The sequence below is a fragment of the Phragmites australis genome, chromosome 6 (assembly GCF_958298935.1).
Source record: "Phragmites australis chromosome 6, lpPhrAust1.1, whole genome shotgun sequence".
Lineage (NCBI taxonomy): Eukaryota > Viridiplantae > Streptophyta > Magnoliopsida > Poales > Poaceae > Phragmites > Phragmites australis.
This window is the reverse complement of record NC_084926.1, coordinates 20,159,314-20,181,647: the sequence shown is the minus strand read 5'-3', so window position 1 is coordinate 20,181,647 and position 22,334 is coordinate 20,159,314. Positions and strand designations below refer to the sequence as shown.

The window sequence follows — 22,334 nt, the reverse complement described above, 5'->3', positions numbered from 1 at the left end:
GGTGCGACACTCCCTTCCTCTGTGGACGCAGGTCCTTTGTGCTCTTGCATCCCCAGCGCAAGTAGGATACTCACTTCATGCATGCCATATTGTTATGTATGTCATGGTTTACCGGTGGTAACTTGATTTCTTTGTTGTTCCATGTGCAGAGTTCGATGATCTCCTGAAAGTAGAGGCACAAGATAGCTACATGGAGCTGCTTAGCAGACATTAATCAGGTCCCTGCTTACAACTTCATCGTCGGACAAAGCGACGAGCTCGGTGCATCATAGCTACCTGGTGTGCTATTCCCGGGGACTCAGCCCTCCCAGGATGACTACGTCACTCCACCGCCCACTGGCAGACCTGAGCGGCCGGTCGTTCCACCGGACCGCCTAACATACTTAGGTGACCATGTGTCGGCGATGAGGCATAGGGTCCCCAGGATAGATGCGATCAGGGGCGTTGTCCCTAAGAGGGGACGTAACATGTATGATTCTATATCATTGTTAGTTTCAAGGTGTTATGTAGTAGTACTCTATGTTACTGTTTTACGTGTACTCTGTGCTAGTATTTATATTATGTACCTGTCATATCATGTTGGATGCTAATGTGGGATCTTTATTATCAGTCATATTTTTATTAACTGCGTTCTCGATCGATACCAAGGAAGATCATCATGTTGTCATATTCCCTTTCAAATCGTTCACTTGCAACTTTCAAAATAAAAAGCCTTTGCATCAAAAAACCCTACTATTATAACACTTGCAAATACAATAAAAACGTTGATGGGGGTATATTGGCTTACGTACTGTAGCCACATACAAGCAATAAATGCTTACGATAACCCTTATATGCAATGTACTTTACTTTCTTCAATAAAATGATCGGGATTTATCATTCTACCGATACTTTTTTTTATGCCCAATGATTTTATTGGATTCCCTGCCTTACATGCAGAGACAATAATAACTACTTGTTGAACTTTTGCAGAATGAAATGACCACACAAAGCAACAGCTTCCGCAAAGAATCTCTGCCAAGCATCAATGCCATAACTTTCCAGATTTCACAGGGAATCCTATGCTCTAGCCCCCAGCCGAGCCCGTGCACTAAGTCCATGCACAAGTCCTCATCTATTATAAATAACCCCACCCTCATCCATGGATAGACCACTCCTTCCTCAGCTCTCTCAACTACAATGTCTTCCCTATCTCCACCAAACCCACCCAACAAACATTGGGGGATTTTCATCCCCTAGGGGGTTAAACCATCAATGTGCTTCTATGGTGACCCTTGTAGGCTTTGTGAGTCCCAGGACATATCCTACACATATGACCTACGCTTCTTCATGTGTGCTAACTACCAGTACGACAAGCCTTGATATGGACCATATGATTACCCACCGGTATAGCGACATAGATCACTCAAGTGGTACTTTTCACACGATTTCATTCACTCTCTTACTAATCTACTCTCTTGTTTCTTTTATCCAGTCTCCTACACCTATCTGCGACTTTATGCAATGGCTCGACATGGAGCAAAATGAGGACCAGAAGCGGTGGTGGATATGAAGATGCAGTGGAAGAGGAAAGCTTATCAACGCCACGAGTATGAGTGACATCAGGAGAAACTACGGATGAAGAGGCACGAGGAGGAGCGCATCAGGAACGCCATGAAGGAGCACGCCGTGGCTCAAGCACACGAAACAGAGAGGGAGATGAAGCAGGAGAGGGTCCGTTGCGCTAAGGTGAGAGCCTGATGCCCTAAGAAAGGAAAAATATCCTAGGTACACTCAGTAGAGAGTATCTATTGTACCCTGACATATTTTCATTCTCTAAGACATGTTAGGTTTAGCAGCGGCATGCTATTAGGTTAGTCTTTAGACGTACCGTACATACTAATATTTATTGTCATTTCTTTACGGTTATGGTCCATTCGCGCAGCGATGAAAAACCCATATCCCATGTAATTTTATCATCGTATGTAAATTTCGTACCGGGTTATATAATATTTGTGCTTCATAACTACTATTGTTCGACAAATTAGATTTTGTATTATCACAGTCATTTCATAAAAAAAATTCCACACACTTTTACACCAACTAAATAATTTTTTTGAGAAAAATAATATGCAATATTTTCAATTTACCGAATACAAATTTTATTAAAAAAAACTAATTATACGAATGTATCACCCGTTCAACAGGCGAGAGAAAGGTCTCGCCCGTTAAAATGCGTTGTTAGTCAGGACCCACAATATGTCATCCGTTCGACAGATGACGGTAGGTAGATTTTATTATTTTTAAAACGGATATATAATCTTGATAATTTTGTAAAAAAATATATAAAAAAATTCAGACCGCCATGCCACCGTCGGCATCGCATCCTTCTGGTTTCACACCAATTGTTCTGCCGAGACGCGTACGCAGCCCAAGCAAGGCCCAGTATTTTCCTTCCTTCCTTCATTTGTCTCGCTGCCTTTTTCTCCCCCATCAGCATTAGACGCACGCGGCCTCCGCCTCGTCTCGTCCCCTTGGCCTCGCTCCAATCGATCTCACCCACCAAACCGGAGCACCCGATCCCCCGGAGCCGGCGAGCAGCGAGCGACGCGGCCCACCGTCCGTCCGTCACCATGCTCAGGGTCGCGGGCAGGCGTCTCTCGTTCGCCCTCGCTTGGCGCCCCGCCGCCGCCGGCACCCGGGGTCCCCTCGCCGGCGCCCTACCCCGCGACGACGATGATTCCTCACGTGACCGCAAGCCGTACTTCTCCATCAACTCCCCCTTCTTCGCCGCCACCAGAGGTACGAACTGTAATCGCCCTTCTCGCCCTCGCTCTGATCTGCTCTCTCGTGGATTGACGGGTAGATTCGGGTGTGATCCTACTACAAATCCTAGGGTTTCCGAGATCGCGATGAGAGATATGCATCATTTGTTCTTGTAATTTAAAGAAAATGACGATCGCGATGGGATGGTTTGGGCTATGACGAGAAGTTTTGTTAGTCATGGTTCACGAACGAGTTTCGTTTTTGTTTCACATGATAGCTGGTGGGACTGGATGGTATATTGGAATGGAAGAGCATGTCTTTTGAGCTGCTTAGTCTGAATTCTGAAACGTGTGCTGTAGCTCCAGAAATTCATGCAAATTATGTTTGCACGAACAGTATCACCATGTGAATTTCTAGGCGTGTGATTGCGGGTGGGGTCACATGTGTGTGACTCTTGATGTGCGTGTTGTGTCATTTGTGTGCGCGCTTTGTCCTTGTAATCACAAAAATGAATAAAGGACAATTCCTTGCTATTCACTTTAAGGTGGAGCAATCGGCTCATGAACGCTAATATTTCTATTTTTTTTGTTCGCCCTGTTATTCTCATACCTCAGTGGGTATATTGTTCTTGTATCAAAACTATTCTTAGTTTATTTTTCCTGTGGATAGTGGATGCACAACAACATATTGATGTGAATAGTGGAGTCCAAATAATAATAGTTTTAAAGCCAATGAAAAAAAATCCCATTATATCTTGATCCATGTGGCGATAGTTCCGACCCTAATTTGGCTCTTTGGAGCTAATATCAAGCAGGACTATTTTTTTTAGTCGTCTCTTTCCTATACACTAAGGCTGTTTTTTACCTTTACATCTGACACACTGAAAGAAATCTGTTTCTTGACTGTTTCATGAGTTCTTAAGTTCTTTTCTTCTACTGAAATGATCAGTCTAATTTGCAGTTGACATTTTCAGTTGATTTTCTTCTGGTGAATCTTCTAAATCTATCTATTATTCTAATTTAGTACAAATATTTCCTAGTCCACATAATTGTTTTGTGCATGAGGCAAGTGTTAAATTTAAGGGCATATGTACTGTTATGCTCAAATGTTGTCATCCAAAGCAAACCATGTGCCAATGTAGTAATTAATATCTGTAAACTAATTGATATCCATATATGCTCTTCTATGATTGTACCTAGTTACATTGTTACTACTATCATGGTGGACTTGTTAGGGCCCTCATGTGCATTTAAATTTGGACCCGCCTTGTTTCAAATTATCCCATTGCTATACTACTGCAGATGTGGCAGCTCTTGCCTTCTTGTCCATTTGATTCTCTCCATGGCATAAACCTTTAACCACTAAAAACCTGTTATCTTGCTTAGAACTGTTATTATTTGGTTCACATCTTTAGATTTCTTGGTATATATAACGGAGATGATTCCGAAATGAATCTATTTCTTTTAGTTGTATGATGTAAACTAATGATGCTGTGTAGCTTGACTTCAAACTTACTGCAAAAATAATTACTTGCCATGTATTATCTGAATGTGCTGTGAGATGTCTTTGAATTTCACAGTTTGTTAGAATGTTTTAAGAATGTCAGCTGTATAGTTCAATTGTTTCGTCATTCTATCTTTTCTGTGTAAGGAACTGAGCCTAGCTTAGTTGGTTGAGGATGTGGATGTACACCTAGACCACCCAAGTTCGAGTCCTCTTCGACACGAATTTGGATGCCTATTTCTTCTTATTTTATAATGCCACCTAGTTTCTTGTAGGTTGGTTGAGTTTTTTTTTCCCTGTGTACAGATCAACCATGTTGTTATCATTTTATGTGGTCAACAAATCTTGATATGGATCGTCATATGTTGATTACTTAACAAGTTAATATCAGCTATGTTTGTTAGTACACTACTGTTTTAATTCTAGCATAATGCTCTTGTGTTTGATTGTACTGCATTTGTTTACAGAAACCTGATTTAATATAGTTCCTTTTTTGGAATGCTAAAGACTGGTCATAAGTAACAAAAGAAAGTAAAGACAGTTTATCCCATATAGTGTATAGGTAGTGAGCAGTGATGGCAACAGGAAATATTGAACACTTGGCACTAGAAAACTTCAGATTCACCACTACAATGGTAATCCTATCTTTCAGTAATTTGATGTGCTATTGTTCAAGCAGAACGTTTAGCAGTGTGTTCTATTCTGCTATTGTGGATTATTTTCATGCTAGTTTAGTGTTTTGTTTGTAGTTTTTCATGTGCTATTTTTTGACATTAAAATACCATTGTGTTCAGACATTATAAGGGCATCTCCAACAATTCCAAATCAGCTAGCTATAAGAGTGCATGTCAGCATTTATCCTACGTGGAGGAAAAGAGAGATAAAAGCTATCTAAGTCTATAGCGGATTCCAAGAAGCATGCAAACCTTTATAATCCTATTACACATGGACCAATATTAGTTTTAAAGAGCATGCTATAGCTAGTACATTGGAGAGGTTGTCTATTGTACTATCTACTAGTGACATGAAGAATCTTATAGCTAGCAAGCTGACTATATTGTTGGAGACGCCCTAATGCTACTGTTGTCTTTGTACTGTTTTTGTTATTCTATTGATATGAGGTCATCTGATAGCTCCCCCATGCAGGGTTCTCAGCTGAAACTCTTGTTCCAAGAAATCAGGATACAGGCTTAGCTGAGCTCCCAGCAACTGTGGCAGCTATGAAGAACCCAAGTGCCAAAATCGTCTATGACGAGTATAACCACGAGCGCTACCCGCCCGGGGACCCCAGCAAGCGTGCATTTGCCTACTTTGTGTTGAGTGGTGGGAGATTCATTTATGCCTCTTTGTTGCGTCTGCTCATCTTGAAATTCGTCCTGAGTATGTCAGCTAGTAAGGACGTGCTTGCGCTTGCCTCCATTGAGGTTGACCTCTCAAGCATCGATCCTGGCACCACAGTGACTGTGAAGTGGAGGGGCAAGCCAGTTTTCATCAGGCGAAGGACAGAGGATGACATCAAGCTGGCCAACAGCGTTGATGTCGCATCTCTCCGTCACCCAGAGCAGGATGCAGAGCGTGTGAAAAACCCTGAGTGGCTTGTTGTCATTGGTGTCTGCACTCATCTGGGCTGCATTCCGCTCCCCAACGCAGGAGACTTTGGCGGTTGGTTCTGCCCATGCCATGGTTCGCACTACGACATCTCTGGTAGGATCCGGAAGGGCCCAGCACCCTTCAATCTTGAGGTGCCAACGTACAGCTTTATGGAAGAAAACAAGCTTCTCATCGGCTGAGAGTACTGGCTGTTGTATTTGACGCTGTCATTTTCCTATGGTTTGACTATTACCTTTTTGCTGCTTGGGTATACCTTTGATGGACTGTTATCTGAATTTAGTGCTGTTCCTGGCACCAGATGGTAATGAATAACCTGCTGCTACTTTGATATATTTTAATTAAGGTCAAGTTTGGGTCTCTGTTTCCTGTGCACAATAGGAAAGATATTGTAATCCCTTAGCTGGCACAGACCTTTTCGTTCAATCTCGTATATGTCAGTAACTGCTCTGTTCTCAGATTGATTGGATGAGTTGTTGTACCCTTCTTATAGCCCTCATGGTATGTTGAATTATGCTGTAATAATGTGAAAAAGATAAGCCGCCTGCTGTTAGGTTGCCACAATGGCTGGCAACTCTTGATAAAAATGAAACTTCTCTTGGTAGGTTGAAGCTTTGCTTCGCATTATGTGCAACGATGGACGCGCCTGGACTAACATGTTGGTGATCCAACGTAACATTTCTTGATAGTGCTATCTGACTATGTAAACGTCTGCCCGTGATGGGTTAGGCACTCAGAGGGTAACGTCATTCATTGATTGTGGATTTGAGTATGCTTTGGAATAGCTTGTTTCTGGACTAGTGAAACTCTGGACGTGCTCACCACGCACGCACAGCACCGTGCCCATGCGCTCGCACGACTCACCCAACAGGACTCCATTGATGCTCTGGATCCGAGTATGTACTGGCAGTTTGGTTCTAGGATAAATAGATCTTGAAGCCTAGCCATGAATTTGAATTTAGGATTTCGTAGAATTTTAGGAGAATCAGTACAATTTCAGCAAGAGCCTTACTGAATTCGTATAGTCCACATGGGGTCCTCTGGCCCTGTTTGGGGGAGCTGGAGCTTATGGATTTTTTCTGAAAAGCTGCTTATAGCTTCTGAGATAAACGGTTTAGCTTATAGACTTAATTTTTAGCTTCTCAGCATACCAGCTTTTCAAAAAAGCTACCTTCAGCCAATCTTTTAGCTTTTAGTTTATTTCATCAGAAACCAGCTTTTGCTTGTCAAAAAAACTCCTCAGCAATCAGCCTGTTTAGGAAACTTCTCAGCTTTTCTGAGAAACAAAAGCTGCCAGAAACTCTCCCAAACAGGGCCTCTATCCCATTTGCCATCACAAGTCAGATCAGATTAGCGTAGTGTTCTTTTCAACCATCACACGACACTTCATTCAATTCATTTCGGATCACATGTCGCAATCGCAAGCACATTGATCGATCCGTTCCGATAGGGACACAAGTGCATCGAGTATGTTCCCTGCTAATTCTTCCTACTAGTACGGGGCTGTGCTTTCACCTGACACTTCTTAGTTTGGTGATTTTGTTTGCTTCCTGACTAACAAAATAGTTTATCACCTTGCAACCTGAGTGCTCTGCGCACAAAAATACCGATGCACCATGTACCTGCAATATGCTTTTGCGAGCATAGTACTGCAATATCGAAACTTTGTCGTGAGAGATGATAAAAAAAAAGCGGGGGGGGGGGGGGGGGGAATCGAAGGAGAAATTAACTGTTCAGAAAATATGAATACCATAGTAACTGCACCACTGATTGCTTTGCTTACAATCAACCAAAATTGTTCTTTTAGGTTGCTTCCTCTGAAAAGAAGTCCAAGAAAATCCTCAATTTCCGGCTTTCTTCTCCGCAATCTAGCATTTCGCAAGAAAAAGAAGCATCATAAACTAACTTAACAATTAACAATGACAAGCCCAAAGAAACAGAAACAGCAAACTCCTCCAAAATAAATCACCATAGTAGTTACAATATTGATTCTTAGTGAAGCTTCGCGATAGTTTTTCCAGTCGAAGCATAGTTTTAAAAAATCGCTCTTCTTCGAAACGAGGCCATCACAAATCAAGGTGCTCCTGGTCAATGGTGTTTCACCTACTCATTCCCCTCTCTCTCTCTCTGCAAATTTGTCCTCAGAAGCAACAAAACCCCTGTTTGGCTCTTCCTTCATCTTCTCGCCCTCTAGGCTCTACCCTTGTTTGCTTCCTCATCGCAGTCCCAGCAGCAGATCAACCTCTCTCTCTCTCTCTCTCTCTCTCTCTCTCTCTCTCTCTCTCTCTCCTGATCGAGCCCTCACTTCTTCCAGAAGCTTCGGCGCGGTTTCTCCTTCTCCTCCCACCATCAGCAGAATCTCTTCACCGAGTTAGTTGTGGGAGGTGGCGGCCATGATGGGGGCGAGGGCGGCGTGGCGCCTCGCTGCGGTCCTCCTCGTGGTCGCTTCCCTCTCGTGTCTCCTCTCATCGTCGGCGGCGTCCGCAGCGATGGAAGCAGAGGTGGCTGGCCGGGCGGCTCAGGGGAACACCGAGCGCATCGCAGGTGATCGCGTCTTGCTCTCTCTGGTCCCGACCTCCTCAACTTTTTGTGGCGGAAATGTCTGATTATTTGTCTTATGGATTGCTTGTGAATTGAGATGAGTATTAGTTCAAGTTTTCCCATTATAATCGTGAGCAAGGTCAGCTTGGGGATTTGCTGAATTGGGTTCAGCTGTTCAGCTCACCTGTAGATTTCTTTCAAAGCCTTTTCTTGCTTCAAAGTTGGGAACTTGGGATGGATGTTATTGCTGGGTTAGATTCTTAATACGATAAACCTGCTCTATGTTAAATTATGGTGACCGTTCTGTAATTCGTCGGCTGGAAATAATCTCATGTATCCACTAGGAACTACGATGATGAATTGGTGGTGAATTCGCAGTTCCTAGTGGATACTCTACACAACCTTGCTACAGATGTACAGTTTCAAGAGCTGCCTGATTATGTGCAAAATTTGATTTTTGAGCTGCATTGACGTCTTTTTCAAACAAAAAAGATGCTTCAGTGAAAGTTTGTGCCAATTTTGTAGTGCTCTTTAAGTGGTCAATGGGTCAAGTCTGATTGTTTTTGAGACATATAATCTCCCAAAAAATATGGAGTTACCATCAGAACAGAGCATTCTACTGTCAATGAAGTACATACTAAAATTAGGAAATGTTGAGCTCTATTGTTTGGAATAGGCTCGCTCCATCCTTCTTTTGTCTCTTCTTTTCCAAGTGCTACACAGTTGGCGGTTCATAGCTTAGCCAATAATATCTGCCTGCGCAACCTGCAGAGTAATGCCATTGACAATGTCTGTTTCAACTACCATGACATTGAGATATGCAGATCAATCTATTTCATGCTTGTGCCATTATTTCTCCATTTAAGCAACAGATGTGGGACTGGCGGTTATCCATAAATTCTAAATGTGCCAAAAAGAAGTGATGAGGATCAGCCAATGGGAAAAATATTGCAGAATGATGCATGACCATGAATATGAATTAAATCAATCGTGCTCGAATGATTTGTCGAAAATTTGGACTTCCCTAGACCTATGTTGTGTTGCCACCTTTTTCTCCTCATGAACATGTCATTATACCTGAGTACCATGTTTTGTTTGATATGGCTTCATGATTGCCTTTCTTTAGGATCTGTTCATTAGCTTTCTGCGTACTTGGTTCATGGAGGATCTTGCATGCTGTTACTAAGCGAAGAGCATTTGCCTGCAGGAAGTGCTGGTGATGTGCTAGAAGACAATCCTGTTGGAAGGTTGAAGGTTTTCATCTATGACTTGCCAAGCAAGTACAACAAGAGGATTGTCACCAAGGATCCACGATGCCTCAATCACATGTTTGCCGCTGAAATATTCATGCATCGTTTCTTGCTCTCTAGTGCGGTGCGAACACTCAACCCAGAAGAGGCCGATTGGTTCTACACCCCAGTTTACACCACTTGTGATCTTACTCCAGCTGGACTTCCACTGCCATTCAAGTCCCCAAGGATGATGAGAAGTGCAATCCAGTTTATTTCGAACAAGTGGCCTTTCTGGAACAGGACTGATGGAGCTGACCACTTCTTTGTTGTTCCACATGATTTTGGGGCATGCTTTCACTATCAGGTGAGGACATATTGGTCGTGCCATTTTCTAGTTGCCATACCTTATCACTTGCCAGTATTTCAGTTCTCCATGAAGTAGGAATTTTAGCAGAGATAGGTTCTACACGATAGTTCCTGCATACAGTTGCCATTATTCCTAACTTACATGTGCAATCTTCATCTGGCTTTACAGGAAGAAAAGGCTATTGAACGTGGAATTCTTCCAATGCTCCGTCGTGCTACATTGGTCCAAACTTTTGGACAGAAGAACCATGTCTGCTTGAAGGAGGGTTCTATCATTATACCACCATATGCACCTCCACAGAAAATGCAGGCTCACTTGATTCCCCCTGACACTCCCCGTTCAATCTTTGTTTACTTCAGGGGCCTGTTCTATGACAATGGGAATGATCCTGAGGGTGGGTACTATGCGAGGTAAGTATACGTGTAGGATCTTCTGATATATGCTCCCATGATGTCGTGGTTCTAGTTGCTAATTTCAGTGTAACGTTATACAGAGGTGCCCGAGCTTCACTGTGGGAGAACTTCAAGAACAATCCTCTCTTTGACATCTCTACAGAACATCCCGCCACTTACTATGAAGATATGCAGCGTGCAGTCTTCTGCTTGTGCCCATTGGGATGGGCACCATGGAGCCCTAGGTTGGTGGAGGCTGTGGTTTTCGGCTGCATTCCAGTCATCATAGCTGACGACATTGTTCTACCATTTGCTGATGCGATCCCATGGGAGGAGATCGGTGTATTTGTTGATGAGGAGGATGTTCCAATGCTAGACACAATTCTCACTTCCATTCCAATTGACGATATTCTAAGGAAGCAAAGATTGCTTGCCAATCCATCTATGAAGAAGGCCATGCTGTTCCCACAGCCAGCCCAACCTCGAGACGCATTCCATCAGATCCTCAACGGCCTTGCTCGCAAGCTGCCACACTCGCAGAATGTACACTTGCAGCCAGGCGAAAAGCGTCTCAACTGGACAGCTGGGCCTGTCGGAGATCTGAAGCCTTGGTAGCAGGAGAGCTTCACTGCAAGATTAGTCTTTCCCTGCTAATTATACTGAAATTCTGCATTTCCGTGGGTTAGTTCCATAGAATTAGTTGATATCCATATTTATAAGTGTGGTGTATGTGGTTTGATGGCACTGAAATCTCTAATGCTGATTCTATGGAACGGGTTGTAACTTTGTAATTGTATAAATGATTAAAGAAATGAAATGAGCGTGGTCTTGTGTGGAAGTCCGTTTGTGATGTTAGCGAACTTATGCTAGAGATCCAGTTTGCCTATACCTCAGTCTATAGTGTATACCTTTGCTAGTAATAACAACAGATTACAGATTAAATCTACAGATTCATATTTTGTATCCTGGTCTCCTTTTCCTTGGTCATGCCGTCGACGGAACGCTCTATGTTGCTGGGGCCGAAGTGCCAGCACTCTAACCTGACCTTGTTGGCGACTGTTGCCAAGAGTTCAGCAATAGCAAATTTTGAGAAATCGGTTAAAATACGTCTTAGTTTATATGTGATGAGTAATAATATTGTTGATTTGCTTTGAGGATTTTAGGATTATATAAGTATGTATATGTGTTGCAATTATGAGTATGATTAACCAAAGTTTCAAAGAAAAATGGAATTGACGTTTTTATCTTTGAGTTCAGAAAAATTGTTCACGCCAGATGATCCGGTAATGAGATATTTGAACGCGCTGAATGGTCTGGCACTTAGGAAATTTTCACGCCGAAGTATTTCAAGCTAGAGGCAATAATTGAAGTGAACACCAGAAGATCCGGCGATGGAGTGATGTGAACGCCGGAGCTTTTCTTGGAGAGAGGTTACAAACTGGCTCTGGTGAACTTATACTCGCCAGATGGTCCGATGCTCAAAGGAATGAACGTCGGATGCGTCGAAGCATTTCTTGTAGGGAGGTTGTAAGATGGCTGGTCCGGAGAAGAAGTACACGCTGGATGGTCCAACGATGATATGATGAATACATCGAAGCATTTCTTGCAGAACGGTTATAAGATGGTCGGACTACTAGATTAAACACGCCGGATGATCCAGCGTTGAGGAGGTGATAACGTCGGAACATCCGATGTTCACGTTTTCTATGCGATGTCTCTTTCAATAGAATTTTGATTTTGACTAATCATTAATGGTGTTGGAGATGCATGTTTACTTGTCTAGTGTTGTAGGTGATGGACGCAACTTGGTGGTTGACGGTGAGATAATCGAGGTCAAGCAGGGTGCTTGGTACCGAACAATCGAGGAGGTCAGGCAGAGTCAAGGGTAGTTCTGAGTTGTGCATGTAAAGAGCGAGCAAAGCATGAGAATATAGATGGAGATGATATGTTGACAAAGTTAAGCGAATGGGATAGCGGTGCAAGTGACAAGGTGACCCAATGGATCAAGAGCGGGAGAGACTTACCGGTGGTCAAGATCGCAAGACGGAGTACACACGTCGACATCGAATCACTTGCTTAATGTGTAAGCAAGTGGATGTGAGTTACGCTTTGAGAAACGTGCAAAACAGTTTCGCAGTTTGGTATCAAAACCGTAGAAGGATGGAGTGTACGTGGCATCATCGCGAAGCTTGCGTTGAGGTGAAGCTAAGTCATGAAGAAGTCACGGCGGTTCGATGGACGGAGTGAAAAATGAACTAAAAAATTCTGATGGTAGGTGGGAGGCAATTAAAAGAGAGGGGTATTTTGAAAAAAAAATATTTAAGTGCTAAGTAACCTCCCTAAATCTATAAATAGAGAGGTAGGACTGTAGGAGGGGTTTGAGTTAGCCATTTGAACCTTAAGTGTTAGGTTTTAGAGAAAAAGAAATTAGAGTTTAGCCTTTGTAATATGTAAGAGCTTTTTTGAGAAAACTATCTTGTAATTCTATCGAAAATAGGGTGTCCTCTTATTAAATGAAGTTTTTCTCTCCTGTGTGCTTAAATTCATCTCTTTCTATTGACTTCCTTGCTTTATTACGCGTTTCTTTCTTTTCAGTTGGGTTTTCGTTTCAGTTGTTGAGCTAAAATTTTCTCACATCGAGAAATTATTTTTCTTGTTGCTAGAGGTATAAAATTTATATACAAATATATACAAGTGAGTCATAAATTTTCTGGTCTGTAGATCATCAACTTGAAGAATTTCTTCTTTTATAGTTCTTTTTGTTGGATCAAATATTTTTTCCTTCAAATTGTTATCTTTCTATGGTGATGACTCATGGCACATGTACCAATAAAATCTAAAGCTCATTTACACCCATGAGAACCACACTGGGAGATTGCCGTAGCAATTAGTTTCTCTCTACCTTTTATTTTTCGCTTAATTTTAAGATATATTGAGACGTCTATTCATCCCCTCCGGTCACCACTCTGATCCTACAAATTTAATGTGAGGTTTCATTTTTTGCTGCTGAATTTTCTGATTTGCTGTGCACTGGATGCACCCTTGAGGTAAATGGTGACGTTGGTCTCGAACCTGGTGCGGCACGTGTCACAGTAGACGCGCCACTGGACGAGGTAATTACCAGTCAGGAGCAATGTTGGCACGCAGCGCCGGAGACGACGTAGGTTGACGGCAGGGGCTGCCGGAAAAGTATTCCGAGGGTGGTGGCCACGGTTCGGTTCCCCCTTCCTCTGAACTATTTTCTTTCAGCGATGAATGTGTCATCTTCAGAAGTGTTTGTTTGTTTACGATTGATATTCGGAGGAATGTATTGAAGAACTGCATTGACCTGATTTTGTGCAGTCAATTGACCATCTTTACGGAAGTTTTGTAAGACTGGAGAGATGGCGAGCGACGCGATCAAGCTTAATTTTATGCTTGCATGGAGTATCAGCTACCTGACACTTTCTGAGCAGCAGTTTCACACTTACAAATAGCATTACATTTGAATACAACACCAAGGTACATTGATCAGATTGTCTACATATACTACTCATTAATCATGACCCTTCGACACGCCCTGTACTCTGGGCATACTAACACTGTAACACATTGCAGCTGCATAATTGATCAAGTTAAAAAGCTGAACATGTATATACGTATACTATACTCGTGTCATGCATGGAATATATGTACTTGTACGATGTATCAGTTGAGAGCACGTCGGCATATTCAGGCGGATGTCTCGGTCTTGCGGCCGGCGACGGAGTACGGCGGGGTGTATGGCGGACCGGGCGCGGGCGGCTTTGGCGTCGGCGGCGCGGGCGTGGGCGGCTTGGGCGCTGGCGGCTTGGGTGACGGCGGCTTGGGCGATGGCGGCTTGGGCCCCGGCGGCGTGGGCTTGGGCGGGGACGGCGTGAGGCCGCATTTCACCATGCAGACGATGCTCTTCTGGTCGCAGCTGATGACGCAGAGCGGCAGGTCGGGGCCCTTTCCCATGCACCCGAGCGAGCACCCGAACACCTGCGTGAAGCACCCCAGCATGCACTGCATCATGCCGTTCAGGTCGTCCTCCGCGTCGCCGACGGCCGCCGCCGGGGACGACGACAGAAGCGCCGCGGCGTTGTTTCCGTCGCGGGCGATGGCCACGGGCCTCGCAGCGGCGGACGCGAGGTCGGAGAGGCCGGCCAGCGCGAGGAGGAGGAGCACCAGGAGAGAGCTGGCGCTAGTAGGACGCGCCATGGTCGTGCACTCGTACACAAGGTGGCTCGTGGAGTGATCGGTTTGATTCGCGGGGCTGTGTGGGTTGTTACGTGTTGTTTGGAGGGTTTATATAGGGGGCTCAATCTTGCGGCGATTCGGCGTGGCGTGCTCTCTTGGGGTTGCGTTTTTGGTGTGTGATTGGGTTGCTTTTCAGCGCACACGCACACACGATACGGGTGGTGGTGGACGGATGCACTCATGAAAGACGTGTGATCTGTAGAATTATTAATAATAATGTTATGTACTGCATCCTTCATCGTCGATGAGATGTCCGAGTTGGTCTAAGGCGCCAAATTAAGGTTTTGTTCCGGAAGGGTGTGGGTTCAAATCCCACTCGTATCATTTTTTTTGGGGGTAAATTTTCGCTTTTTTGTAATTTTTGGTTATACCGGGAATCAACTTACGCCGAATTCAGCGTTATCGTTATGCAAAGGTACATGTCGAGCATTTTCTTGGTTCGGCACCATGATCGTGCATGCACAGGCTACGTTATTCTTGTCTCTTGATGAGTGCTCAGACACAGCGCTGGAGGTAAGACTTGTCTCCAATAAATTCAGAGTATAAACTTTGGAGCTGGGAGAAGTTATTGGCGAGAATTCTAAAAGCTGGATTCAGTGTGTAGCGTAAAGAACAATTCTCTCCAAGCCGAGGACGTCTCCAACAATTTATGTCAGCAAGACATCTACATCGTATTTTTGTCTACGTGGAGAAGAGTTACTGTAAAAACAGAGAAAAGCTACCTACTTATATGTAGTCAGTTTAAAATACTCGTGTACTTTTAATACCGTATTACATATTGATCCATATTAAATTAGGAGAAAACGATATATCTATTTTATCAAAAGGGTTATCAATTGGGTTAGCTATTGGTATTGGAGACGCTATGTAAAGTTCATACTCCAAATGATTGTCGCAAGCATCTTCTCAAAGGTTTTTGCGCCCATCTCGATTGGCACGTCTACGCAGCTTATTGTATATTACGGTGCAAATGATTTATGAGTAGATTTGGGTAGTGAATCACTTAGACTTGTTTGTTGGTTCCCCTAGAAGCTCGGCACGGCCTAGCTATGCACCATGCGGGAGCCGTGCCGCTCGTGCTAGGCCGGCACGTGCCACGGTAGGCCAGGTGGGCCTTGTTGCCACATTGGACACATTTAGCCCATTAGTTCCAAGTGGCCCATAAGGCACTAGAAGCCCGTTTAGGAAATAAATATTTGAAAAATTCAGAAAAAATAGGAAAAATCTAAAAACTATCAGAAAATATTAGTAAAAATATGGAAAGATGTTATACACGTAAAAAAGAAATATCCATGCTTTTTTTTGTGCACCAGGCCAATAGCCAGCATGCATGCAGCTGTGGGCGTGCAGCAGCCAGCCAGCCAGCCAGAAAGCATGCGGCCGAGCGCACAGGCTTGGCCGCGTGGGCGCGGGCGCGTGGCCTAGCCTGTCCGCCCCGCTGGCCGTGGCCGCGCACGCGAAGGAGCATCCCTCAGGCCGGCAGGTGGGACGGGTGGACTGACAGAGGCCGCGGATTGGGCAAATGAGCCATTCGTGCCTAGCGGGCCAAAGATGCCATGCCGCTCCCTTTCACGTGCCGTGCTTTTTAAATGGGCCGTATCCATGCCAGCCCAACGTGCCGAGGTGGCGGCTCCATGCATCTGGTCATGCTGGCCCGAGCATGATTGTCATCAGGTCGGATCTAAACAGGGAAAAGTCATCTTCACGGACGCTTCTGCATGTCGACGTTGCGTGGTCGGCAGCGTGTCCCGCGGGCACGTACGTCCGCGCACGGTCGCTGTCTCCGCCCATGCACGCACGTCTAGCATGGATGGGACGGACGGATCGGCCGATCTCGCAATCGTTCTCGAACGTGGACGGTACTGGTGTCTCGCTGGAAGCGCGCGTCGGCGTTACTGAGCACAAGCGTTTGAACGAGTCCATCTGGAGATCCATCCAAGACTACTCGGGAATCGATAAAATCCGACGACGTCGAAAGAAGGCAGCGCATGCAGAAGCTTCGCTGATCTGGGGTGGCTGGGCAGGGCAGCAGCGCATCGAATGCGCTTGACCGAACGACCAAGCAATGGCATCCGACCGTATTAATATTTTGCAGCAGCCAGCTAGCACAAGTCGTCGAGACCGGCCATTTCTTTCGACCAACTCAATTAGGGCTGGGTTCACATCGCCAGTTCGCCGTCATGCATATGGCCGACCTTTGTGGCGCTGGAGAAAAGCCGACGGCGATGGACCGCGAGTTCAAGACGAACCTGCTGGTCATGATTCTTGATTTTTGATTGCGGCATGTCGGCATGCAGAGGTGCAGGAGGACCAATTACTCCAAGCAGCAGACCGGATCCATCGTCCTTCTACCCCTACACGTACGACAACGACAAAATCAGTGCTATGCCTCAAGCCCTCAACTTATTGGGTACGCGTATATCGATCACTGTTACCAATAGAGCAATCAATAGAGGCATTTGGTGGGGAAACAATTTCTCAAGCCCAAATCGACGTCTATTTGCAAACCAAAACCAATTAATGTCCCAAAATGGGATCTATTTTGGATGGTGAAAGCAAAAAGAGGAGAGGAGTCAGGTTGGTTAGTACAAACGTCATGCCACAATATATGTGATGCCATTGGTGGGTGATGAGAGGATGAATGAAATTATTGAAGAATATTTTATTGTCTCAAGTGCATTAGAGAGGTGTTAGATTAATGTCATCTTGCCTAATCCGTAATTAACCTAGCAGTTGAAGTGCAGCATAATTAATTACGAGAATAAGCTGTCATTAGGAGGTTAATTAATTCAAGCACCTATGATTGGGGGCTAAACAGAAAATGGTTAGGTCCATGTCAGTTTCACGCTATATGAAGAGGGGCAGCCTTGCCACCAAGATCTAATCATGTCATTAGCCATAATTAAGTGTTGTTTTTCATGATATTAGTGAAAATCCTATACTTAGATGAGTTTTAAATCTAATACTTGGTATCAGAGCCTGATTAGATCTAATTTCATGAATCATGCGCAAATGGATCCGAATTCCTTGGTTCTAGCTTAAATTCTCCTTTTCATATGAACCCCCCTGTTAGTTTGGGTTTTGATCAAATCATGTTCATCCTGCGTTTATTGATGTAAATTTGCTATCAATTCGCATTCTTCAGGTAGCAATTGCAGAGAACAGAATAGAAAAGAGAAAAAAACCTTTAATTTGGTTGCATAGTAATTATTCCTCAATTTGCCGAAACCCTAGCTCATGAATCAAGGCTTGAATCAATAAGAAATCAGAGAGCACTAGTACCTTTTTGTGGAGCTAAGGCTTCCTTTGCTGCCCTCCGCTTTGGCCTCAGCTTTACTTGTCGTGTGCTCGCTGTCGCCAAAGCATGCACCAATGTTGTTGCCACAAATGCCCAGCGTGTTGCACTCTCCATCTCACGCTGAAGCGGAATCATCTCACCACTGCGCACACCACCGCCATTGTGAACGTGTCATCACCGTTCGGCTAGGTAGTTAGGGTTTTCCCATTTTTCAGATTAGGAACTAACCTAGTTCGAGAGGTAGTTAGGGGTGACGGCATATCAGTTATGGGTCGGGCCACGAATTCCTTTCGGCCTAATTCATCACGCGTGCATAAGCGGGCTGGTCTACACTGCAATGGGCATGTTTTGTTTTGGGAATGTATTAGCGCCAATATTTTGGGCTGGGCCATTACTAATGTGTAGTCCGAATTGCTACAGGATCATTTTACTATTACATCTATTTAGGTTGTTTTATGTTATTTATTTTATTCCACATTTAGTTACTTGCTATTGCCTATTCTGATTATATGTTGATTCAATTTAATTCATGAGTATTGTGTCTCAGATTAAATTAGAACCAACAGAAAATTTTGATTTGGGACTAGAACTAATTTTGGGGAATAATGAAATTAATTTTGATGGTTCATGGTTTCATGTTGACCAAAGTTGTTTATAATCATATAGTATTAGAACTAATTCCCCGTCTATGAGATAATTATGTTCTTTCTTGTTTCTACCAAACAATGATGCAGATTAAAATTATTAAACCTTATTATATCATTAGCATGTTATTAATCAGATCAACGTAGGGTTAATTTCATGCATATAATTACTTAACTTTTGGGACTTTACATAATTACTAATTTAATATTTTAATTCAGCCATGAATCCTTTAGCTATTTTTGGGTACCTTAATGGAATACAACAACTTATTGGAACTATTTTGCTTCTTGGAAAGAGTAAATTCTTATTATCCTTGAGGTTATGGATCCTAAAATTGCACTTCAGGAATCTACACCCATTGCTCCTGATACAACCACTAATGATCCAGACCTTGTCAAGAAAAGTATGGTCTATGAGATTGTTAAGGAAAAGTGGGAGCGGTCCAACAGTATGTCCTTAGTGATCATGAAGAGTACAATACCAGTTGGGATTAGGGGAGCAATCCCTAAGTCCAAAGGTGCAAAGAAATACTTTACTTTAGTGGAGGATTAGTTCAAGAGCTTCTCAAAAGTTTATGCTAGCACAGTGATCATGAAAATACTCACCACTAAGTATGAGGTAGAAGTGGTGTTAGAGACATATCATTACTATGAACAATATGGCCGCAAAATTCAAGTACATGGACATGGAGATTTCTGAGGGCTCATTAGTTAACTTCATTATGGCATTCCTTCCTGTTGAGTTTGGTCCATTTAAGATCAATTATAATACATAGAAGGAGAAGTGATCTATGAGTTACCACATAGCTATGTACATTTAGGAAGAGGGGCGACTTAAGGCCGAGGGAAAAGATTTCGCTCATCTTGTCAACACAACCTCAGGGAACAAGAGAAAGTTAAAGGGCGAAGTTAAGTCTAAGATGAAGTTAATTTTTTTGCCTAAGGCTGATGTAAGCAAGTTAGGGTCTTCTGGGTCCAAGTCCGCTAATCCTAAAGTCATTGTATGCCTCTTTGGTAAGAAAAAGGGGCATGTTCAGAAGGACTGCAACAGTTTTAAGGAATGGCTTGTCAAAAAGGGTAAGAATATAATTTTCATGGTTGATGAATTGCTTCTTGTTATGACTCTGGTGTTACTGCGCATGTTACTAATTCCTTATAGAGATTCCTTACTGTGAGGGTGGTACAAAGAGGGGAGTGAAGTCTTAGAGTTGCAAATAGACATGAGGCTTATGTTGAAGCTGTTGGGACTCTCCTATTAGTGCTAAAGAGTGGCTTCACTCTCTATCTTAATAATTTCATTTATGTTCCTAGCATGAGAAGGAACCTTATTTTTTCTCTCTATAAGATGATGATGGATTTGAATGTAATTTTAGGAACCATAAATGTGTTATTAAGTTTAATTCCAATAATGTTAGTCTTGCGATTAGACAAAGACAAACTCTATATGCTTCCTTTAAATGAGTCCTCTGAATCAATAAATGTGTGCGATATCACTAATAAGCATATGAGAAATGATGAGAGTTTATCAAAATTGTTGCACTGTCATTTAGGTCACATTTTGAATGGGAGAATGAGACGTCTCATTAAAGTAGAGATTCTCCATCCCTTATACTTCTCTAACTCAGACCATAGTATTGATTCTATTAAGAGAAAGTATGTTAAGCAAATTAAGAAAGGAGACATATGAAGCACATGACCTTTAGAATTAATCCACACTGACTTTGTGGACATTTTCCTGTGACATGGGTGGATGGATATGACTCTTTTATTACATTCACTGATGATTTCTCCCGTTATGAATATATTTTCCCAAGTCGTGATCTTCTGAGTCTCTCGATAAATGTAAGATCTTTAAAACCGAAGTAGGAAATTACCATAATTTAAAGATTAAGGTAGTGAGATCAGGTCGAGGTGGAGAATATTATAGGAGGCATCCTCCTTTTGGGCAAATTCCGGGCCCCTTTGCTAAATTTCTTCAAGAAAATAGTATAGTTGCCCAATATTCAATGCTTGGTGAATCTCCGCAAAATGGAGTAGCTAAAAGACATAACCATATACTTATGGATATGATATGGATAATGCTTAGTAATTCAGTTTGCCAATCAGTTTGAAGATAGAAGCATTAAATACAGTCTCACACATAATTAATTAGGTTCCTAGTAAGTCAGTACCCATGTTATCTTATGAATTTTGGACTGAGAGAAATCTGAGCTTAAATTATTTATTTGTGTGAGGTTGCCCTGCTAAAGCTAAGACTTTTAATCCACATATAGTTAAATTAGACTCTAAGTCTGGTAGTTGTCATTTTATTGGATATCCTAAAAGATCCAATGGCTATCGTTTCTATTGTCCAACATGTACCACTAAATTTGTAGAAACGAGGCATGCTGAATTTTTATAGTATGTTAATGTTGGTGGAAGCTTCCAGGCAAGGAAATTACACTAGAGGAAAATGAGGCTTATGTACCATTACCTGATAATTCTAGAAAGTATTAATCCTTCGCCTTCATTCTTTTTACCTCCAGTTGAGAATCTACCGAGACCGGTTCATGGAAAAGATCAATCTCATCTATGTGCTGAGCTTATGAACCAATCCTAATACATAGTGACTTCGTAGATGAATATTATTACAGCATCACACTTAATCGTCTTTAAATATCTTACAAAAGTGACCTTCAAGGGTAGATATCCAAATGAAACTCTGCAGCAAACTACGTGAAGGGACGCATGAACCATGTCAGCACAGAAGAAGCTCAGGATGCACCTGACATTGTACTTAGTATGTTCCTCATCAACTCAGCCCATGCATCTATTTTGTTTGATTCTAGAGCTTCACATTCATTTATTACATCCAAGTATATGACCAAGCATAATATTTCGGTAAGAAATCTTAAACATAAGATGTTAATTAGCTCACCTGGTGAAGAAATGAGAGTTAGTTTCATATGCCCCAAAGTAAACCTTAAATTAACGGGGTAGATGTCCTAGCCAACTTGATCGTCCAAGAATTAGACTGGATAGATGTGATCTTTGGAATGCATTGGCTAGTGAAGTTCAAAGGAGTGATAGAGTGTGCTAGAAGAGCAGTCACCTTGGTTAATGGAGAAGGAGTTAAGGTCGAGTTTATGGTAGATATGTCGTGAGCAAAAAAATGCAAGCTGAACCATATGGAAGGATCGACAGTGAATCATATTCGAATAGTTTGTGAGTTTTTAAATGTTTTCTTAGATGAATTGTCAGGTATGCCACTGGATTGAGACATCGAGTTTGTTATTGATCTTATGCCTGTAACTGCACCTGTAGCTAAAGGCCATATATGATGCCTGTTAATGACTTAGCTGAACTAAAAAAGCAAATTCAAAAGCTAAAAGAGAAGGGTTATGTTCACCCTAGTTCCTCACCATGGGGAGCACCCATGCTTTTCATGCAAAAGAAAGACAAAAATCAAAGGATGTGCATAGACTATAGAGTACTCAACGATGCTACCATAAAGAATAAGTATTCTTTACCCAGGATCGAAGATCTGTTTGACCAACTCACTAGAGCTCGTGTTTTCTCAAAGATAGAATTAAGGTTAGGTTATCACCAGTTAAAGATTCGGGAATAGGATATACCTAAGATAGCCTTTATTACTTGATATGGATTATATGAGTTTACGATCATGTCGTTCGGTTTGACTAATGCCATGGCTTACTTTATGTACCTCATGAATAAGGTATTCATGGAGTACTTGGATAAGTTTGT

The 22,334-nt window shown here is 42.7% G+C and overlaps 3 protein-coding genes across 3 annotated transcripts; 2 read left to right on the top strand and 1 right to left on the bottom strand.

Annotated features, from left to right (window-relative positions):
* Nucleotides 1-2,431: 2,431 nt before the first annotated feature.
* Nucleotides 2,432-6,325, top strand: LOC133922079 (cytochrome b-c1 complex subunit Rieske, mitochondrial-like). The gene is made up of 2 exons (XM_062367242.1): nt 2,432-2,781; nt 5,395-6,325. Exons 1-2 carry the CDS (start codon nt 2,613-2,615, stop codon nt 6,036-6,038), a joined length of 813 nt encoding a protein of 270 aa, XP_062223226.1. The 5' UTR covers nt 2,432-2,612; the 3' UTR covers nt 6,039-6,325.
* A 1,481-nt stretch (nt 6,326-7,806) lies between these two features.
* On the top strand, nt 7,807-11,226 carry LOC133922078 (probable glucuronosyltransferase Os02g0520750). Its single transcript, XM_062367241.1, has 4 exons — nt 7,807-8,400; nt 9,605-9,993; nt 10,165-10,406; nt 10,490-11,226. The coding sequence occupies exons 1-4, from the start codon at nt 8,250-8,252 to the stop codon at nt 11,001-11,003; spliced, it is 1,296 nt and encodes a 431-aa protein (XP_062223225.1). The 5' UTR covers nt 7,807-8,249; the 3' UTR covers nt 11,004-11,226.
* Nucleotides 11,227-14,099: 2,873 nt separating this feature from the next.
* On the bottom strand, nt 14,100-14,609 carry LOC133923056 (uncharacterized). Its single transcript, XM_062368513.1, has one exon. The coding sequence runs from the start codon at nt 14,607-14,609 to the stop codon at nt 14,100-14,102; it is 510 nt and encodes a 169-aa protein (XP_062224497.1).
* Between the last annotated feature and the right edge of the window lie 7,725 nt (nt 14,610-22,334).

Excerpts from the sequence above, each read along its gene's own strand:
- LOC133922078 (XM_062367241.1), top strand. The coding sequence starts at position 8,250 with ATGATGGGGGCGAGGGCGGCGTGGCGCCTCGCTGCGGTCCTCCTCGTG. Across the intron at positions 8,401-9,604 it reads GAACACCGAGCGCATCGCAG|GAAGTGCTGGTGATGTGCTA; the intron begins GTGATCGCGTCT and ends ATTTGCCTGCAG. Across the intron at positions 9,994-10,164 it reads GGGCATGCTTTCACTATCAG|GAAGAAAAGGCTATTGAACG; the intron begins GTGAGGACATAT and ends CTGGCTTTACAG.
- LOC133923056 (XM_062368513.1), bottom strand. The coding sequence starts at position 14,609 with ATGGCGCGTCCTACTAGCGCCAGCTCTCTCCTGGTGCTCCTCCTCCTC.
- LOC133922079 (XM_062367242.1), top strand. The coding sequence starts at position 2,613 with ATGCTCAGGGTCGCGGGCAGGCGTCTCTCGTTCGCCCTCGCTTGGCGC. Across the intron at positions 2,782-5,394 it reads CTTCTTCGCCGCCACCAGAG|GGTTCTCAGCTGAAACTCTT; the intron begins GTACGAACTGTA and ends TCCCCCATGCAG.